The 18,478-nt window shown below is 35.7% G+C and overlaps 1 protein-coding gene across 1 annotated transcript in view; it reads right to left on the reverse strand.

The window, feature by feature from the left end:
• Window positions 1-18,478, reverse strand: part of Hey (Hairy/E(spl)-related with YRPW motif) — a 51,417-nt gene that overhangs the window by 19,887 nt on the left and 13,052 nt on the right. The window contains exons 2-4 of the mRNA XM_090373319.1: window positions 9,163-9,220; window positions 6,771-6,854; window positions 3,943-4,015 (exon numbers count right to left, since the gene is read on the reverse strand). Of these exons, the coding sequence (XP_090229445.1) occupies window positions 3,943-4,015; window positions 6,771-6,854; window positions 9,163-9,220 (215 nt within the window). The remainder of the gene's footprint in view (window positions 1-3,942; window positions 4,016-6,770; window positions 6,855-9,162; window positions 9,221-18,478) is intronic.

The following is an 18,478-nucleotide window of genomic DNA, read 5'->3' on the forward strand; positions in this document are numbered from 1 at the left end:
CTAAGAACAGTAATGTTTTCTTGCTCACGCCCCTTTATACCATTTCGCTACTAGCAGAGGAAAACACAGGAAACATTTTAGTCGTATGGTGAACAGAAAGTAATATCTGATTCTGTGATTCTGTGGGTCTGTTTATGCCATTATTAATCTAATAAACATTTTATTAAATAAGACAAATATTCAAGAACAACAGTCCATTCAGCTTGTGAAGCGCTATGAAAATGTTCTCTTGTATGTAACTACCTGCTTTCTCCCCCATCCCGCAAAGTGAATTTTTGATTTAATTGAATGACAATAAGTCAAAAAGGCGTGGGCGGACTCTCACAAGATAAATGATATAAATACTATATATGGACCAAATAAAGAATAATATACTCATATTTTAAGCTGGGATTCCCAAATGTTGTATTGATAGATTATGAAATTGAAAGATCGCCGTAAAGGATCTTATTTAAAATTTAATTCACGTGATAATAACATTAAACTTTTTAATACCGAAAGCGCGCGCGCTCTCTCTCTCTCTCTCTCTCTCTCTCTCTCTCTCTCTCACACACACACACACACACACACACAGAAAGCACTGTACACTTTTCCGACTGCGAGCTAACTCAGACTAACTCTGCGAGCCACTTTTCCGAGTGGCTCGCAGAGTTATTTCAAGCATTTCCTGAAACCTTAGGGTCTTCCTAAAGGCATTAAATTTCTTCCAAACGGGGAGGAAAAAAACTCTGTTGCAGCTTTCAGTAGAAAGGAATGGGGGTTTAAGATCAAGAAAGTGTGTACGTAGTGTTTTCTAATACAATAGACATTACTGGTTAGAAATACTGAGAGATGAGAGCGTTTAATATTAAAAAGTTTAATAAATAAATAAATTTTCTGTTTATGTCAGAGGAGTTTATAAGATACACAGAATACAAGAAACAGCACCGTATTCATCAGTCACGGGCTTGAACCCAGGTCACTCAAGGCACGTGTACTTATGCACCCACGCACCTGACCACTAGTTGCGTGAATTAATTTTTAAATAATAGGTCCTTTACGGCGATATTTCATTTTCATAATATACCTATATTTTTCTAAATAAATTTTCTGTTTATACTTCTGGACAACCACACGGTCAAAGGAGTTAAAGATGAGACAGAGAGAGTACAAGAAACAGCAGCATATTTAGCAGTCACACGAGCTTGAATCTTGGTCACACAAATAACGTGTATAATTGCTTGCCGGATATTTTGAATTTTAAATATGGCGAGCACTGGACAAAACGTTTCGGACTGCGGTTTTAAGGAATCGGTAATATTGTTATTTAAAATGCCAATGTAGGTTAAAATCATAAATACTAATAAATTTGTTTATTTTCGAGACAGCTGAGGCCAAAATAATTCATTAATAATTAGGACTTTTCTGGCGTTATAGTTCCTCATGGGCCGTGCAGTTTTCGTGGCACATTTAATTAATAATAACTAGGGGACTTCGCCCCCCTGCTCGCTGTGCTCGCTTCTTTTGATAAAATTAAATAAAATAAAATATTGTATTTACAGAAGCTTTCGACTTTGTGCGTGTCTTTCCCTCGGTTATGAATACATAAATACGTTACTACTGTATATCTATATAACCATAGACAACTCTTAAAGAAAAACTACGATCGTAGTGTGAAAGGCATAATTTTATCTGTATCTCATATTGTGCTCATCCCTCACAACGGGTTATCATGTATTGCACTACCTCGAATAAGTAACCCTTCACTAATAGAGGATACTATTGTAACTTATTCTCGGTGGGCACACCACCACCCAGACGGCACCTTTTTAAAGCTAGTTGGCTTTTCATCGGTGGATGCCTTTCATACTACGATCGTAGTTTTTCTTAAAGAGTTGTCTGTGGTGAACTCTTTAAGAAAGAGTTATCTACACAGATATTATATAGAATCTTAAAATATTATACCTTGTTGCATTTAGTTTATTTAATTAAATACGTTGCATATGGAAATCAAGAATGGTACCGCGTGGTCATGTTAGATAAACATATCGCGTGACTATGCTTTAAACAGAAGTTTCTTTTACCAGTAAAAGCTTCTGTTACGTATTTTAGAGTTTTGTTATGTATTACCACGTAACCCGCATCCCTCTTCTCCCATTGGCTGAATAAATATTGTTAGGAGGAAAATTATTTTAATGTATAGAAAGATATAAAAATGAATGAGACCAATGAAATTATATTCAAATACAATATAATTATAGCTCGTTGAGCTTCGAAAGGTGTGTCTTCAGGAGTTAACGCTCCCGAAGCTACCTAAAAAAAAAAAATAAAATAAAATAAAAATTGTATTTTAAAATATGCACACTCAACTTTTCGTACCAATTTTGATGCCAAAACATGATTATACACATAATTTAATGGTTATGTCACTAACACCACTGATTTAAAAAAAAAAAAAAGGCATAAAACATTTTTGGTTCCTTGGTGTATAATTTATATTTAAAAAGAACAAGTTAGTTAACTTTGCGCAGTGCGTTACGTTTCAGGCGCGTTTAGCAGATAGTAATAATTCATGATTTTTAAAAAAAAAAGAAAATCATCTCCTTTTATATCCCAACGGAGAACACTATCTATTGGGAGGTCGATTTTAATGGAATTTGGGATGGTTCCACAAATCGTTCTAAAAGTGCGAAGTATAAAATGGCATGAAAATCCATCCACTGGAAATCGAGTTATTACATGCGGACAGACGGACATGGTGAAGACAACAGGCGCATTTTACGTATGTGCTAATACGCCTAAAAATGACACAGGTGACTGATTTTTCATCCGTCTTTTATTCAGTCATAATTTTTTATCCCTGTGTATATATATATATATATATATACACACACACACACACACACATTGATTTTGAGACTAAAAGACCATTCTATTAATTCGATATCAAAATAGAATCAAAGCTAAATCATTCTGTTTTGTTTTTTGTTTTTTTCTTTAATGAGCAGGTATAAATTTTAACAAGAGAAATGCTGAAGCGTTGAAAAAGGTGTCGTCACTCTAATAAATGTTGAAAAAAGTCTAATATATATATATATATAAAAGATTTTTTAAAGCGGATGTTTAAAGGATTCGAATTCGAAGTGGTGCTTATTGTGGCTTCATCATTCGCAGCTTGAATTTTTTTTAATTATTTTTTTTAAATATTTGATCTTTATTTACTTGTTACTTCGTAGTATTATATTATGTTCTGTCATTGATTTCGAGACTAAAAGATCATTCTGTTAATTCAATATCAAAATAGAATCAAAGCTAAATCATCCTGTTTTGTTTTTTTCTTTAATGAGCAGGTATAAATTTTAACAAAAGAAATGCTGAAGCATTGAAAAAAGTGTAGTCACTCTAATAAATATCATAACAAAGTGAATCTTGAATTAAGCTTTATAACGTTAGCCTAATTGAATGGAAAGTAGAATCAGCTTTCTTAATCCTGAAGTAGATGTTTTCTCCCTTCTCCCATTTCTTACAATATCAATGACCTTAGTATCGGTTATGATAGGATGGACCTTAGGCCATGGCACAAGGTAATAACTACTACAGTTTGGCGGAATTTAAAAACATGTTCAAAGGATCGACCTCAGGAACAAGCTGCAAAAACTAGACTGGACTAGCTATTTATCTATAGCCATCGGTTCTGCTCTTTTTTATAATTTAATATAAAACTGTTCACCGCGATTTGACACATGCCAAGTATTAATTTCTTGTCCCGCCTTTTCAAATGTGCCTTGGGACCAGCACGCTACAAGAGCTTTCGTTCCAATTCAGCTCACTAATCAGGCAATGTTGTTAGTTGCATCCTTGACTTGTTAATATTCATAGACACTAACTTAAATGCTCTGACACTTAAGACGCCCATCGTAAGTGTCAGTCACAGAGGTTTATAAAATTAGGTTTACAACTTACCTTTCAGATGAAGGCCTTTCAAATGATCCACCGTCATTTGAAGGATTTCTGCCTTTTCTAGTTTTGCCGAACCCTGAATATAGGAAAAGAAGAGAAATTAGAATTTATTCTTCGAATAAAATTTGCAAATTCTCACACTATTAAGAATAAATATCGGGCTAGCTACAAGAAATTAAATATCACACATTATCACTGCTTAAATTGTAAATCATATACGGTATATGATTTATAATTTAAAATATATTTTTCTGGTCGCTGCTCACGGGTCGAGAAACTGTTTAACGAATTGATTTTAGATAAAAAAATTTTAAACTTTGACTTAAATTTCTCGGTGTACAATTGTACAGCTAGTGTTTCAATTTTTCTTTTTCTTTTTTTTTTAACCGAAACCATTCTTGCAGATGCCTCGGTTAGCAAAACATTCCTGTGATAATCTATATTGTTCCGAATCCGGACAGTTGGTCGACCGACAGTTTCAAAAACGTGAAAAATTATATACACTTCACTCTACGTTATTTACTTAATTTTAAATAGTTTAGTGTAATGACGCACCCAGAAATTTTGTTTGGCGTGGAGAGCTTCATATGTTCTACACTGATAGCTTTTACAAATGTCAACACGGCTGTACACACAGCAATAAAATTCTCGGTTCGCTTCTCGGCGAAGACTGGAGGATTTCTAAAGTCCTCTTCATTCAGGGATGTAGCTGGCCGATTTCAGTGGAGGGTGTAGGGTTTTCCCCGTGAGTTATTTCAGTTTTTCATTCTGCACAATGTGCAAATCAGTTAGTGCTGATTTGCACATTGTGCGGGCCGTACAGATGTAATACCTCTACGGTTAAGAACCCACGTTGGGGGCCGTTAATACCACTATTTATATTTATTTTTATTTTCAGTACAATGATATAATATGAATTATTCTCTGGGTGATTGATAACCCCCCCCTGATTCCACTTCCTCATGGATGGACATATGGTTTATTGAGTCTCTGAAGTAGAAATTAGACAAAAGACTGAAATCTAATTTCCTACCAAAAGGCAATTCCATTATAAATTTATTGTAGAACTGGTAGTGTAAGGCAGGTTGCTGCTTTCACTTTCTGTCGTTTTCCTGCAGCCTTCTGTTCATGATGAACCTTGGTCATACGCTGGTCGTTTTGAATTTGATAAGTGCATTTCCTAATGGATAGTGTGTTCATATCTTGTTTTTCTTTCTTTCTTTATTTTTTTTAAATTTCTTCTCCAGTTTAATTAATTTATTTTCTGTTTTTTAATAACTGTTTGTAACTAACTTTTATTATGCCTTTATAATCAAGTAGATATAAAGATATTCTACAAAAATTAAAGCTTCTGCTGTACATGACATAGCCGAGTGGTCAGGGGCGCGATTGAAGTAGCGCACGCTCTTTGAGCGGATCGCGGTTCAAGCCTGTGACCACTAAATACGATTAATCAATAGGATTTGTATCGATTGATTTATTGTAAACTCCACTGACCTGGTGGTCGTGCTGGAATATAAACGTTTACATTTTATTTAATCATATTCATAACTACAAGCCATTGCTGTAATTTTCATCATTATAGTTGATGATAATTGAGAGAAACGCAGAAGTAATTAATTTAATCGTAGTGAGTGCTTAGATGAAAATACGAAGGAAAGCACGAAGTTTGTTTGAATTCATGTGATACCATAAAATACAGTAATACTGTACATGTATTCCTGTTCTCTGTCTTCTGAATTCCTCAAATCCCTATGGGGCCAATCTAGAGCATAAACAGAAAATTTATTTATTTATTATTTTTACAGCAAAACAAAACAAGATGGCGCCTCCGTAGCCAGGTGGGCAGGAGCAGTAGTGCATAGCACACGCTTCTTGATTAGACCGGGGTTCGAGCCCGTACCCACGAAATACGGAGGATGCGGTAGGTCAGGGAATGACCACCGCATATTCCCAGCCCGGATAAAGGGTGAGGGTTGGCGCCAGGAAGGGCATCCGGCCGTAAAAATTGCATGCCAAAACAATAAAAACGCTGACCCCCATATAATAATGGGAAAAAGGCGAGGACAAAAAAAAAAAAAAAAAAAAGCAAAACAAGAGGTTTTGTTTTGCTATACTCTTGCTTCGCTTGCGCGGCGCATTATAGTCAAAGCTGCTAATGCGCCAATAAAATCTAAATCAATCAATCAAGCTTCGCTTGCGTAACAGATCCGTGTTAAATGCTCACTGAACAGCATTGTTCATCTGAAATTCTCCCCGAAAGCAATTTCATGATATTCTGTAAACCTTCGATTTAACTGACTAGGTGGGGGTAAGGCCTGTTCACTAAATCCGATCTGCCTGTTAAACTGGAAAGAAATACATATAGTTGCAGGAGTTCCTAGAATGTTATGAAAAATTGTTGTATAGTACTATGAAGCAGAAATCATGAAAATGTAATATAGTATTGTATTTCACTTTATAAACAGCCGGAACTGTAGACACGACTTCGTACCGCATTTCGTAAAGTTACTTCGGGGGTCATAGACGAGAACTGATTCAGTATTCGCTTTTCCTATCCGCGTGTCTGATATTGCATTGATAAACTGTAATATGTGATGATAAAATAACAATAAAATTAAATAAACGAAATTAAGGCCAGCCTTCTGGATCAGCTGAGTTAAATTTGTTTTTATTGCAAATTATGGTTTAAATGACGGTAAATACCATCAGACTGACGCATTTACGTATATAACTGGGTCTATTATTTTCGAAGTCCATTTAAACTAAGGGTTTTATAATAACAGTGAAGACTATGCTTTATTAAAACCACACCAAGAAACATTACTTACTTGTTTTTCGAAAGCAGCAGGAACTAGCCTTCTTAATTCTGACAGGGAACTATTGATACGGTCCCTTCTTCTTTTCTCAATTATCTAAGTAGAACAAATAAAAAGATAGTTTCTTCAATCATTCATATTATCAAAAAGAACTTTTAAAACTAGTTTATATACAATATTTTTTACATATAACAAAATAAGCAAATCATTACGTATTAATAACATTGAATCAGACTAAACTGGCATTACAGAAGGAAAAAAAAGTCGCAGGAGGCGGTTTAGTAATTAACAGTACTTATTGTTACTGATTTAGTATGACTGAATTTTACTATTGAATTAAAACCATTTCCAGCATGCTTAGATTGAAGAATTTGTCATAAATCTGGTGAGTTTAAAATAATTGCTTAAAACTCTGTAGACCTCAGATACTGTATTTTAATAATAGTATTCACCATATAGTGTAAGGAAGCCACAGTGCTGCAATGGCAAATTATTAGGTTTTATTGATGATAAGTCGGATTTTTTCCCTCCTCCACTACCTGTGCTGAGAAAATCTTGTGTGCGTCACCTAAGAAACGAAATGCACCTTGGCCTTTATTTTCTGTAAATGAAATCTAGTTTTAGCAATTTTTTTCTTTTTTTCGGCTGTATACTACTGCATAACTATCATTACCTTATTAAAGAAATTTCTTACATGGTGCTAGAATAACAGACGTTTCAGCGAAAAGATTCAAATATTGACAGTGGAGTACTCCGCATGGTTATTTGCAGAAATCAGAACAAGAACATGCTAATTACAAATCGGGTAGCTCTTTCGTTTATTTTTTTTATCTGCTGTTAATCCATTAATTTTTACTAAAGAGCATTCCTTAAAGTCAATTCATGGTGTCAAGTATTTCCTTGACACCATGAAGGATTCATCTACAATAATCCCTTGATTCCTTTTTTTTTTTTTTTTTTTTTTTGTCCTCTCTCTCTCATCTTTCGTTGGGTTTTCATTGGATTTTGGAAAGGTCTGGGTTCAAGTCCTGTCAGATTTAAAAAATTCTAAAGACTTCTTCAATCGAGGATATAGTTAAAAGGTTCTCAGGCGGAGCAAGTATGGTTTCCCCTGTGAGTTACTCCACGTTTTCAGCTCGCACAATATGCAGATTAGCCCGTGAGTGCAGACTTGTACAGACATAATGTGCACTATGGCCTTAGTTACTGATGCGCCTATAAACCGTTATAACCAAAAACAACAGCTTTGTCTTCTTGATTTACCTCATACTTTCCATAAGGTTTCATTCCGCAATGAAAGGCATAAAAATAGCAATCACAGCTTTCTTTAGGAGATACTAGTTCGAATTCCACATATGTAAATATCCCAACAGAGAAACAATTTGAAACTTAATAAAAGCAAGCTTGTTTACATATAGATCACTCATATATGGATGTTCAAGAGTTCTGATGCATCGTCACTACGATAAATAATGCATTCATAATCGACTTGGGATGAGAGAGGTCTATAGTTCGATCCCCCCCCCCTTCCCAATCTCTTCATTTGTCTTTATCTCGTGTTCATTTTTTCGCCTTTCCATTCCCCCCCCCCCCTTTTTTTTTCTTTTTTACAAAATTTTTATATATTTTTATTTTTTTGTACTTTACAGATATTTTGGTGCGCCTTCCTTGGCGTCACAATCGCACCTCAAAACTCGCAATACGCAGAATTATTGGGGTAAATTTTCCCCCAAAATAAATTTGTACGAGGGGACCCAAAATGGCATTTTTATCTGTTTCCGTCAGCTTTTATGGAAAACGTTATATCTGTGCTCCTAGGTAGTTAGGCTCCGCGAGGATTACGATTCTCCTCCAGCGAGGTACTCCAAGTTTTTCATCAAACATGCAAACTGACACGTGAAGTCACTTTTACAGACATTACGCGCACACCCTCCCACACTTGATATATTTATGGTATGAAGCATACCTAGCTCTCACTGGCGGAGAAATAAATAATAATAATAAAACGCAATTAAATACAATTAAAAAGACATGAACTGGATATGTGTCTTTTGTATTGTTTGGTTTATGGAAAATCAATACTTAAAAGTCTGTTTTTGATGTTAGAGTTCCTGATAAACACAATTATTTAAGATATGGATGAATTGCTAGTGTAAATTTTATGCGTTTTTTTAAATTAATTTTTATATTTCATGTTTTTACAATGTTTTATTTATTTTATGAAAGATGTAAGATACTCAGTTGAACGTTGTTAGACGGATTTGAACTTACGTTCTGGGTGCCGCTTTTATTTTTAATAAAAATAAAATAAAATAAGGAAAATCAAGGAAACATGTAAGAATTCCCAGCACGGTTCTTGTTATTTTAGGATTTAAGGAACATAGCATAAAGTGCGGTAACTTACCCCTCTTCTTCTTTTCCGGTTGACCATTTGGCAAGTGTCACTCTCCGAGGTAGCAGAGCTGAAACAAAAATACTCGATGAATATGTGACAAGATTAGCAATATTTTAAGATGTTATTTTCAGTTTTATAGTTTTCTGCTTTGCTTTGTATAAAAATAATCATTTATAATGTTGAAAATTATGAAACCATCACAAATACTCATACCATGTAGTTTTTTTTTTGGAAAGGTTTGCTATAGATTAAATAAAATTTCCATATAAATCGAAAACAGAATTTGTCATTTTAGTTCCTTGGCTGTTTTGTGTGGGAATGCAACATACACAGCAACCGGTGGGAAGGAGCAGTCGCAAGCGCTGTGGCTGTAATATGTGCTCATCAGTGCCTGTTGATCAAGTGTGGCAAAATCCAGCTTCCGTCAGGCTGTTGAATGTGAAACAGACCTGTCTAGTTCTTAACTTTAAATTCCTTGCTATGTTAATTGATTTAATAATCTAAGCCTCAAGATATATTTCTCTTTTTCCTTTACTTTACTTCTTGATTTTAGAAACAAGTTGATGTGGTGAAATAATGAAAACAAACTTACCGAAAATGGTTATTTTCAACTGAATAACTAACGTATCGGTTAGTGAAATTGCATCAGTTTAATTCGTAGCATCACCAAAGTAGTTAAATTGCGTCGTTTTAATTATATCTCATATTGTTGGATACCTTCACAACGAGTTGCCACGATATTGTACTACCTCAAATAAGTATTGCTTTACCAGTGGAGAAGATTAATGTTACTTATTCTCTGAGGATACCACCACCCAAACGGCACCGTTTGTAAAATGGTATAGGAGAAAAAACTGTTATCCACATATCTGTCCCTATTAGACCTAGAAAAGCGAAAAGGTAGAGGAAAGTGATGGTAGGAGAGGAAGTGCCGTTTAAAGAGGAAAGGGGCGGTTACTATTCACTCATAAATCCTTCGAATAGGCAGCGCTTCCCCATTAGGAAAGACCGTTGTTACCCATTCTTGGTAACTCGGGCAACATCAAGCTCCCGCAAACGGCACCGTTTCGAGGCTTATTGGCCTATCTTCTGTGGGTGGGAAAGTACCCTGCTGTTGCAGTAATGACAACCCAGTTGTGAAGAATAAGTCCAGAATATGAGAGATGCCTGATGGTGTAAAATAGTATAGACTATAAAGTATTTAAGTTGCAAGAGCTTCGAGCTACATGGCAGAATGATTAACGTATACGTTAGTTTAATTACATCAGTTTAATTCGTAGCCATCTACCAAAGTAGTTAAATTGGCATCGTTTTAATTACTTTGGTAGATGGCTACGAGTTAAACTGATGCAATTGCATTAACCTATATGTTAGTCATTGTACCACGTAGCTTTGAGGCTCTTGCCCTTAAATACTATTGTACACCATCAAGCATCATATTGTGGAGTTATACTTCAACTGGGTTGTCACTATTGCAATACCAGGGTATCTGCCCACCCACCGAAGAGAGGACAAATAAGACTCGAAACGGTGCCGTCGGTTGGGGTTGATGAGACCCTCGTTACCGCGAATAGGTAACAACAGTCTTCGCTAATGGGGAAGCGTTGCCTATTCGGGGATTTATGAGTGATCTAGTTGAGTGAGTGCGAGGAGTAACTGCCTCTTTCGACGGCATTTCTTCTTCCTCTCCTACTATCACTTTCCTCTACCTTTTTGCTTTCCTAAGTCTAATAGGGACAGAAGTAGATAACACTGTCTTTATCCCATACCTTTTTGCACATGGTGAATTTGGGTGGCGGTATCCGCCGAGAATAAGTAACATTGGTCTTCTCCACTGGTGAAGCGTTACTTATTCGAAGTAGTACGATATCGTGGCAACTCGTTGTGAAGGTATTCGCAATATGAGATATAATTAAAACGATGCCAATTTAACTACTTTGGTAGATGGCTACGAATTAAACTGATTTAATTGCACTAACCTATACGTTAGCCATTCTGTCACGTAGCTTGAGGCTCTTACCCTTAAATACTTTATAGTTTCAACTGAATATTAAAACATAAAAAAGACTGAAAATTCGGCACTGCAGTATGCTATTTTGATATAAGCTCATATTAATAATATACTGCAGTTTAATCTCGTTTTTAGCTGAGTTGGCGAAACATTTGCCTACTGACATTTTCGCTAGGCACCTGGCTGAGGTGGTAGCCGTGTCGCGTACTGGCCTTAAAACTTACTTAGTTTACAGACAATAAATAAATATATCGTGGCCTGTGTTACCGTTCCTTAATCTCAACAACTGGCTCGACACTTTTCATCTTATTTAGAAAGATAAGATAACAGCATCTTCGGAGAGTTTTTACTTTTATTTCACATTTAACGTTTTTTCATATTTCACATTTCCCAATTACATTTCACACTCATTCTTTGCCCAAGTATTCTGTTAATAACCAGTTGATGCTTAGCGATGGCAATATCCCCCCAAATTCAGAAAACACTGCTGATGACAGCTTTTTAACATGCTTTTCAAAAATTAAAAGGGGTATTTTTCGCGATCACCATGTAATCTCATGAGTCTACCCCCTTGTCTCCTCCGTTTGGGTAGGCCTGGCTTCAAATCTTGATCAGAGACTGGATGAATTCTTACATGTGGCCTTTTCAGTCTAGGTTGTATTTGCTAATTTCAGACGAAGGAATGAGGTTTTCTCTGCTGTGAATTATTCCAGCCTTTTCAGCACTTACAACGTACAAACTCCTCCCTGCAACACTTCCTACAGACATCACACATGACAAAGACCATGCAAAGTAGCATACCGTGAACTAGAGCATTTTGCGCTAACTCACCCCCTGAAATAATTAACTGCTCTTTCATGATTTCAAATCGTGCTGCCGTCAAATAAGTAAATGCCTGAATAAGTAAATCCTATTTTGCATTAATTTCACAGTTTATAACTTAATGAATTTACAAATTAGAAAGATCACAAAAAAGATAATTTAATTTCATTTTCAATAATTTGTTTACGAATTAATCAATTTAGAAATTCAGGATTTGATAAATTAGCAAAACTTCGTCTTCATTATACAGTTAGACCTCTCATCTTCGAAATCACAGAAATTGAACTCATCTAATACCAAGAAAAATTACACTTCTGATCTTAAATCTTTTAAACGGGGAATCGCCCTGGTTTGTTCTTAATGATGTAGTAAGTTCATCCCTTGCAGTTAAAAAAAAATAATAAAATAAAATAATCTCGGTGAAATTCGCGTTATGTGTTTTTTATTGTATATTGTAATTCATGTTTACCTTTTAAAGCATAAAAAGCTGTTAATGCCTTGAAGGTAACAGTAAGTCGTGACCGTAGCCGAGTGACAGCATGCCTCTATACTGGCATGCTATCACTCGGCTACGAAATCCACGAAATGGGGTAATATTTTTGTTTAATCGTTGTGCTGTATCAGGTGATTTTATAAACATCACCTGATCCTGCTATGTTGGCGTTCCTATATTATGAAGAAAAAATTTATTTTATTACACGAAATATTCTCTTATCTGAAACACTAAAGTGACGACCGTTTTGGGTATGAGAATTCCGGTACTACTTTACTAGAAAATATCATTGTCTTTTTTAAATTATTATTTTTTATTTTCTGCCAATCGTCCCACATCAGGTATAGTCATAACAGAATTTTCTAAGTTCGTGTAGGTTTGTTCGGCTCAGTTCAGCTCTAGTACAATTTAGGACGTCATCTGAAATTTAATCACATAGCATTATATATTTTCTAAAGTAAATTTTTCTAAAGTAAATTTTTTTATGTCTTCTATGTATTATAGTAAACTGTACGTTTATAATTCTGTGTAAAAGTCCTATGATAATCTGAGTTATACTATAATTATTATACCATAATCTACGTTATATATCATATATACTATAATATATTATACTGTAATAATGATTATACAAAATTATGTTATAATCACTTCCCCCCCCCAAATGGTAAAAATTTGAAACTTAGGTTTCACTGCCTTTTGGCTTTATCGTTGCATTTTTTCATCCATCTTTTGACGTAGTGCAGTTACCTGATTGGAAAAAAAAAAAAAAAAAAATTAAGGACTTGGGCCAACTTTTACTACACTGACCGGGCACTTTATTTGTGAACCCCATACCAAAATAGAAACTACCTTTTAAGCACCTCGTTTTTTGGTGTCCGTAGACCCTAGATACTCCCTAGGCACAATGGCTAATGAAAAAACACACAGTATGCCAATTAAATAACGAGACTGGCGCTACTACAAAAAAAAAAAAAAAAAAAAAAAAAAAAAGAATAACACTAACGGCAAAGTAAGTTTATATATTTTCGAAGTAGTAGTAGTGGCATGTGATGCAAGAAAGCAAGTGTATGAGCTTATGCAGCATCAGCCAAAAAAAAAAAAAAAAAACCACCATTCCCTCAAAATGCCTGTCCAATTCCTCCTTAAATTTATTTAACCTATCAACTTCCACAACGACAGATGGAAGTTTGTTCCAGAAATTAACCACCCGCTGGCTAAAGGCAAATTTCCGCACATCTATTCTACATCTGTCTTTTCTTAATTTGAATTTATGTCCCCTTAGGTTCGTAATCTGAACTAGTGGAAGGATCCCATCAGAATTCAGCGTGCTCAACCCATTCAAGGCCTTATACACCTCAATCAGATCACTGCGCGGGTGCTTCCAGCCACTGCAATTTGCAGAACTTGAGCCTCTCTTGGTAAGAGGACACCTTCATTCCCCTCACCAATTTTGTTGCCCTTCTCTGTATACGCTCAAGCAAATCTACATCCTTCCTAAAATGATGCCTCCAGATCTGTACGCAGTACTCAAGTCGTGGCCTGACCATTGCCTTATACAGAGGGACAATCACCTCCTTTTCTCTGCTAGCAAAATTCCTATATATCATTTACAAAACCCCATGTTTTTTTTTTTTTTTTTTTCCTGGCCTGGCGACCTGTCCGCATTGCTCAGAAAACCCCACATCTGACTGCACAACCACTCCCAGGTCCCTTTCATCATCCACCACCTTAAGTGCAGCACCACACAGCTTGAGGTAATCACCTCCGATGTGTACACACTGTATACATCTTTTATAAAAGTTTTGAAAACACTTCTGGAACTCCTCTTCTGGTAACGCTTTCAGCTAGTCGGTCACTGCAGCCTGGATGTTCTCTATCGTATTGTATCGTATCGCGTTCCTTTCATGACTGTTTTCATTTTGGGGAACAATAAAGTAAACTGCGGGAGCCAAATCCGGTTCATGGGGGTGTTTGATGCTGGAATCGATTTTTTTGCCAAAAATTGCTTGATGTTGACAGCAGAATGTGCGGGTGTATTGTCACAAAACGGAACCAAATTTTTCTCTTACCCAGATCTTTTAGAATTTCTCGTACAGATTCCTTATTGCTACTGATCATCTTAGCAAGCAACCTCGTTGAAATTGATCACAATTTCAACCTCGTTGAAACTGTGATCAACCACGTTGAAACCTCAGTCACAATTTTTCTAAACTTTGTGACAATCTCTGGTGTTCGAACAGAGATCGGTCAGCCAGGTCGGGGATCATTCTTTAACGACTCACGTGCTTTACGAAAACGAGGAACCATTCAAACACTCATGGTCGAGACAAACATTCATTAGCATAAACTTTTTTTAAATCGGCAAAAGTTTCCATAGCACTTTTTCCCAGTTTACAATAAAATTTGATAACTGCTCGTTGTTCCATTTTTAATTTTCTGACGTCATGCACAAAACTACTATTATTCTTTCGTCATAAATCACGAACTACTGACCGGACAAGTTTCAACTTGCACTCGTTGGAAAGAGCACACTCTAGCGGATCTAGTCATGTACTGTTTTGGCCTCTTACATTAATACTAAACTCAGAGCGCACGCAGTCTCGTTATTTAGTTGGCGCACTGTGTACATAGCGAAGTGGTCTTGACGAATCCCGTCTCGTGCTATTCATCATAGATAAGAAAAAATAAAAAAAATAAAATAATAATAATTTTCTCGGATCATGGTCAGAGAAGCTCACCAAGACAGAGAGAATACAAGAAATAGCACCATATTTAGTGGTCACTCAAAGCACGTGTACTTCCGTCCTCGTTCTTGACTGCTTTGGCTGCTAATATATACAATACGCAGTGTGGCGGTAACCCCCAGGAGACTCTAAACCTATCAGGTGTTTCTCCCATTGCAGTGGTTCCCAAACTACTAAGATCTACGGATCCTTTTAAAAATAAAAAAAAAAGTTTTCAAAAAAAAAAAAAAAAAAAAATAGAACGAAAGTTTGACCAGTTTCAGAGGGTCCATTTCGCGGACTCCATGGAACTGATATATGTGCCCCCAGTTTGGGAAACGCTGGTTTAAGGAGCAATGTGATGATGTAGAAGGCCCATGGACTGGGCTGTCTAATTCCTATGTCTAATTCATCACTTCACTTGTGAAATCCTCGGAAATTCTTGACGATCAGGTGCTTCTGCTAACACATTACTTGATATTTGCGGGAATATTAAGATTATCGTCATATTCCCTGGCCTCTCTAATTCTCCATTGTATTAAAAAAAATTTCGAACATTTTGTAACGTGCAATTCGAGTACACTCATCATCACTCCCGGAATATGAAACCATCTTCAGGGACAAACTCGACTCGGATGCGATGAGAAAGCACGTATAAAACATGTCACTTGCTTTCCAATATTTGCAGCAATTAAAGCAGAAATACGTATTTTGGCTGTAACTGTTGCCTACGGGACAACTACCAAATATTACATGGATGTTCAAAATAAATTAGCCAGGCAATGTTTAATAACCGTATTCTTAAAAATAAGACTATTATACTGTGCCTAGTTTAACATCTAAGACAGCGTTTCCCAAACTGGGGTCCGCGGACCCCTGGGGATCCCTAGACCTAGTTCCAAGGGTCCGCGAAACGTTCAGAAAGTATCAAGTAATATGTGTTTATTTTCTTAAAAAATATGCTGACAGAATCACAACGAACTTCGTCATAGAACATTACGTATTTTCGATACGATTAGTGTATATAATTGTATCCATATCTCAAATTATTCGTTCTATGTATAGCAGATTGATGATAAATAAAGTTATTATTATGTATTTGTATAAAAATAAGAATAAAGTTGAGCTGTTTCACACATTAAATTTAATTTTCTTTTCAGAAAACCCAGTGTTCATACTGGGTTTTCTTTTTTGAAGGGGGTCCACAAACTTGTTTTGACCTTTGAAGGAGTCCGTAAATCTCAGTAGTTTGAGAACCGCTGATCTAAGACTTCATGGACATCCAGCAGCGTTTCTCTCTAGGTAAGGGGTTTACAACCTTTTCCCTTCTCTCACTAAGTTTCAACTCCGAATTTCGCTATCACCCTTATTTTTAATGTTACAGTATTTGAATGATGTATAATACAAAAATAGGATGTACTGTATAATAAAAAATAGTCCATACTGTACCCATATTAGAAACGATGGAGTTATTTTAAACTTGTCCCCACGACCTTAGGTACACCCGGTTGATACCACTCTCCATGTCTTGGATCTCTGTGCTTTTAAATTCATCTTTTGATGCAGTTCCACTTCAGAACTTAAATACAGTACTTAGTTCATTTTACCACATCGTTAATTAACTATATTCAGTATAAAAATGTGTATAATGTCGAAAATAACACTTCAATTTTGTTGTTAATAATGGGAGACGTAAACATGCAAATCTGTTTTCTGTATAACAGTTATTCAGTGCACTGGCTAATAATTTCATTCTCTCTTGGAAACTGAAATGTTTAATAATTAATTAAAAATATCACTATATAAAAATATTTGATACAAATAAAGTATAACATTAGCAAGTAAAATTGAACGTTAGGAACAAAATTTATCTTATACAGTAGAACTTATTACAGAGTATATTAAGAACAGAGTTATTGAATACCGAATGCAGTATAGCCTGTGTTAATAGTATTTACATAAACAAAACTGTGAGAAGGACCATCGAACTAGATGCTAATTTAAAGTCAAGTTACAGACTTAATGGAAACTGTTTATGAGACATTGAGTGTAATGCTGTCAGCGTATTAATAAGCAGCGAAATTCGAGAGGAAGACGAATTAAGTCATTAACATAAATAGCATAAATGAAATAATACTAGTTTACTGTGAGTTAAGGAACATCAGCCCTAACTGTAATTTCAACGCTTTGTGATGCCACTTCAAGTTGTTTTGCCTTCAGTCACTTCAGTTAAGTAATTGTAGTGTACATAGACTATCATCCCATCATTCTCAATACTTATTTTTTTAACATTGGCAGAATGTGTGTGTGTGTGTGTGTGTGTGTGAGTGTGTGAGAGAGAGAGAGATCCATTATTATATCTCTCCCGAATGATAGCTGTAAGGGGTACGTTCGTAACAATTCAACGGTTCACTTGAGAGGATAGAAACACAAGCAACGAGGAAGGCGTATGTATGTGCCTGTTCCCTGCTATAGATCATGAGAAAAGCATTAAATTCAAAACTTAAGAGTAGAAGTAAATCATCTAATTAATATGTCAACATGGGAGCGCTCAGCTGCACAATCATTTTTTCTTTTAATTAAAGAAGCCGGTCTCAGACATCTTCCCTGACAACCCCACCATCTATCGCAGGAGTTTTCAACCTTTTTTTAATAACGTCACCCCTGAATAATTGAGTAATTTATTTTATTTTGTGGCACCCCTACTCAATTTTCTACTTGTTAGATCCGATTCTGTGTGTGTGTGTGTGTGTGTGTGTGTGTGTGTGTGTGTGTGTGTGTGTGTGTACACACGTTTCAATATTATAATTAACATATTTTGTTAATTATAATATTAACAAAATGTTATATAATAGTTATTACAATCAGTGCGTAGCACACGCTTCTTGATTAGACCGGGGTTCGAGCCCGTGACCACCAAATACGGAGGATGCGGAAAGGTCAGGGAATGACCACCTCATATCCCCGGAGCAATATGGCCTTAGTTGCTAATTCTCCGAAAACCAAATAACAACAACAGTTATTACAATAATATAACTATAAACAAAATTACAATTCATAATACAAATTATATATATAAAATAATTTTATTCTTAATATGGAGGTTATTTATTGTTATTTGGTTTTTTTAGGAGCATTAGCAACTAAGGCCATATTGCTCTGTGAATATGCAGTGGTCATTCCCTGACCTTTCCGCATCCTCCATATTTGGTGGTGACGGGCTCGAACCCCGGTCTAATCAAGAAGCGTGTGATACACACTACTGCTCCTTCC

This window comes from Mastigoproctus giganteus, chromosome 5, assembly GCF_048544385.1.
Source record: "Mastigoproctus giganteus isolate SK-2022 chromosome 5, ASM4854438v1, whole genome shotgun sequence".
In the NCBI taxonomy this organism is placed as follows: Eukaryota; Metazoa; Arthropoda; class Arachnida; order Uropygi; family Thelyphonidae; genus Mastigoproctus; species Mastigoproctus giganteus.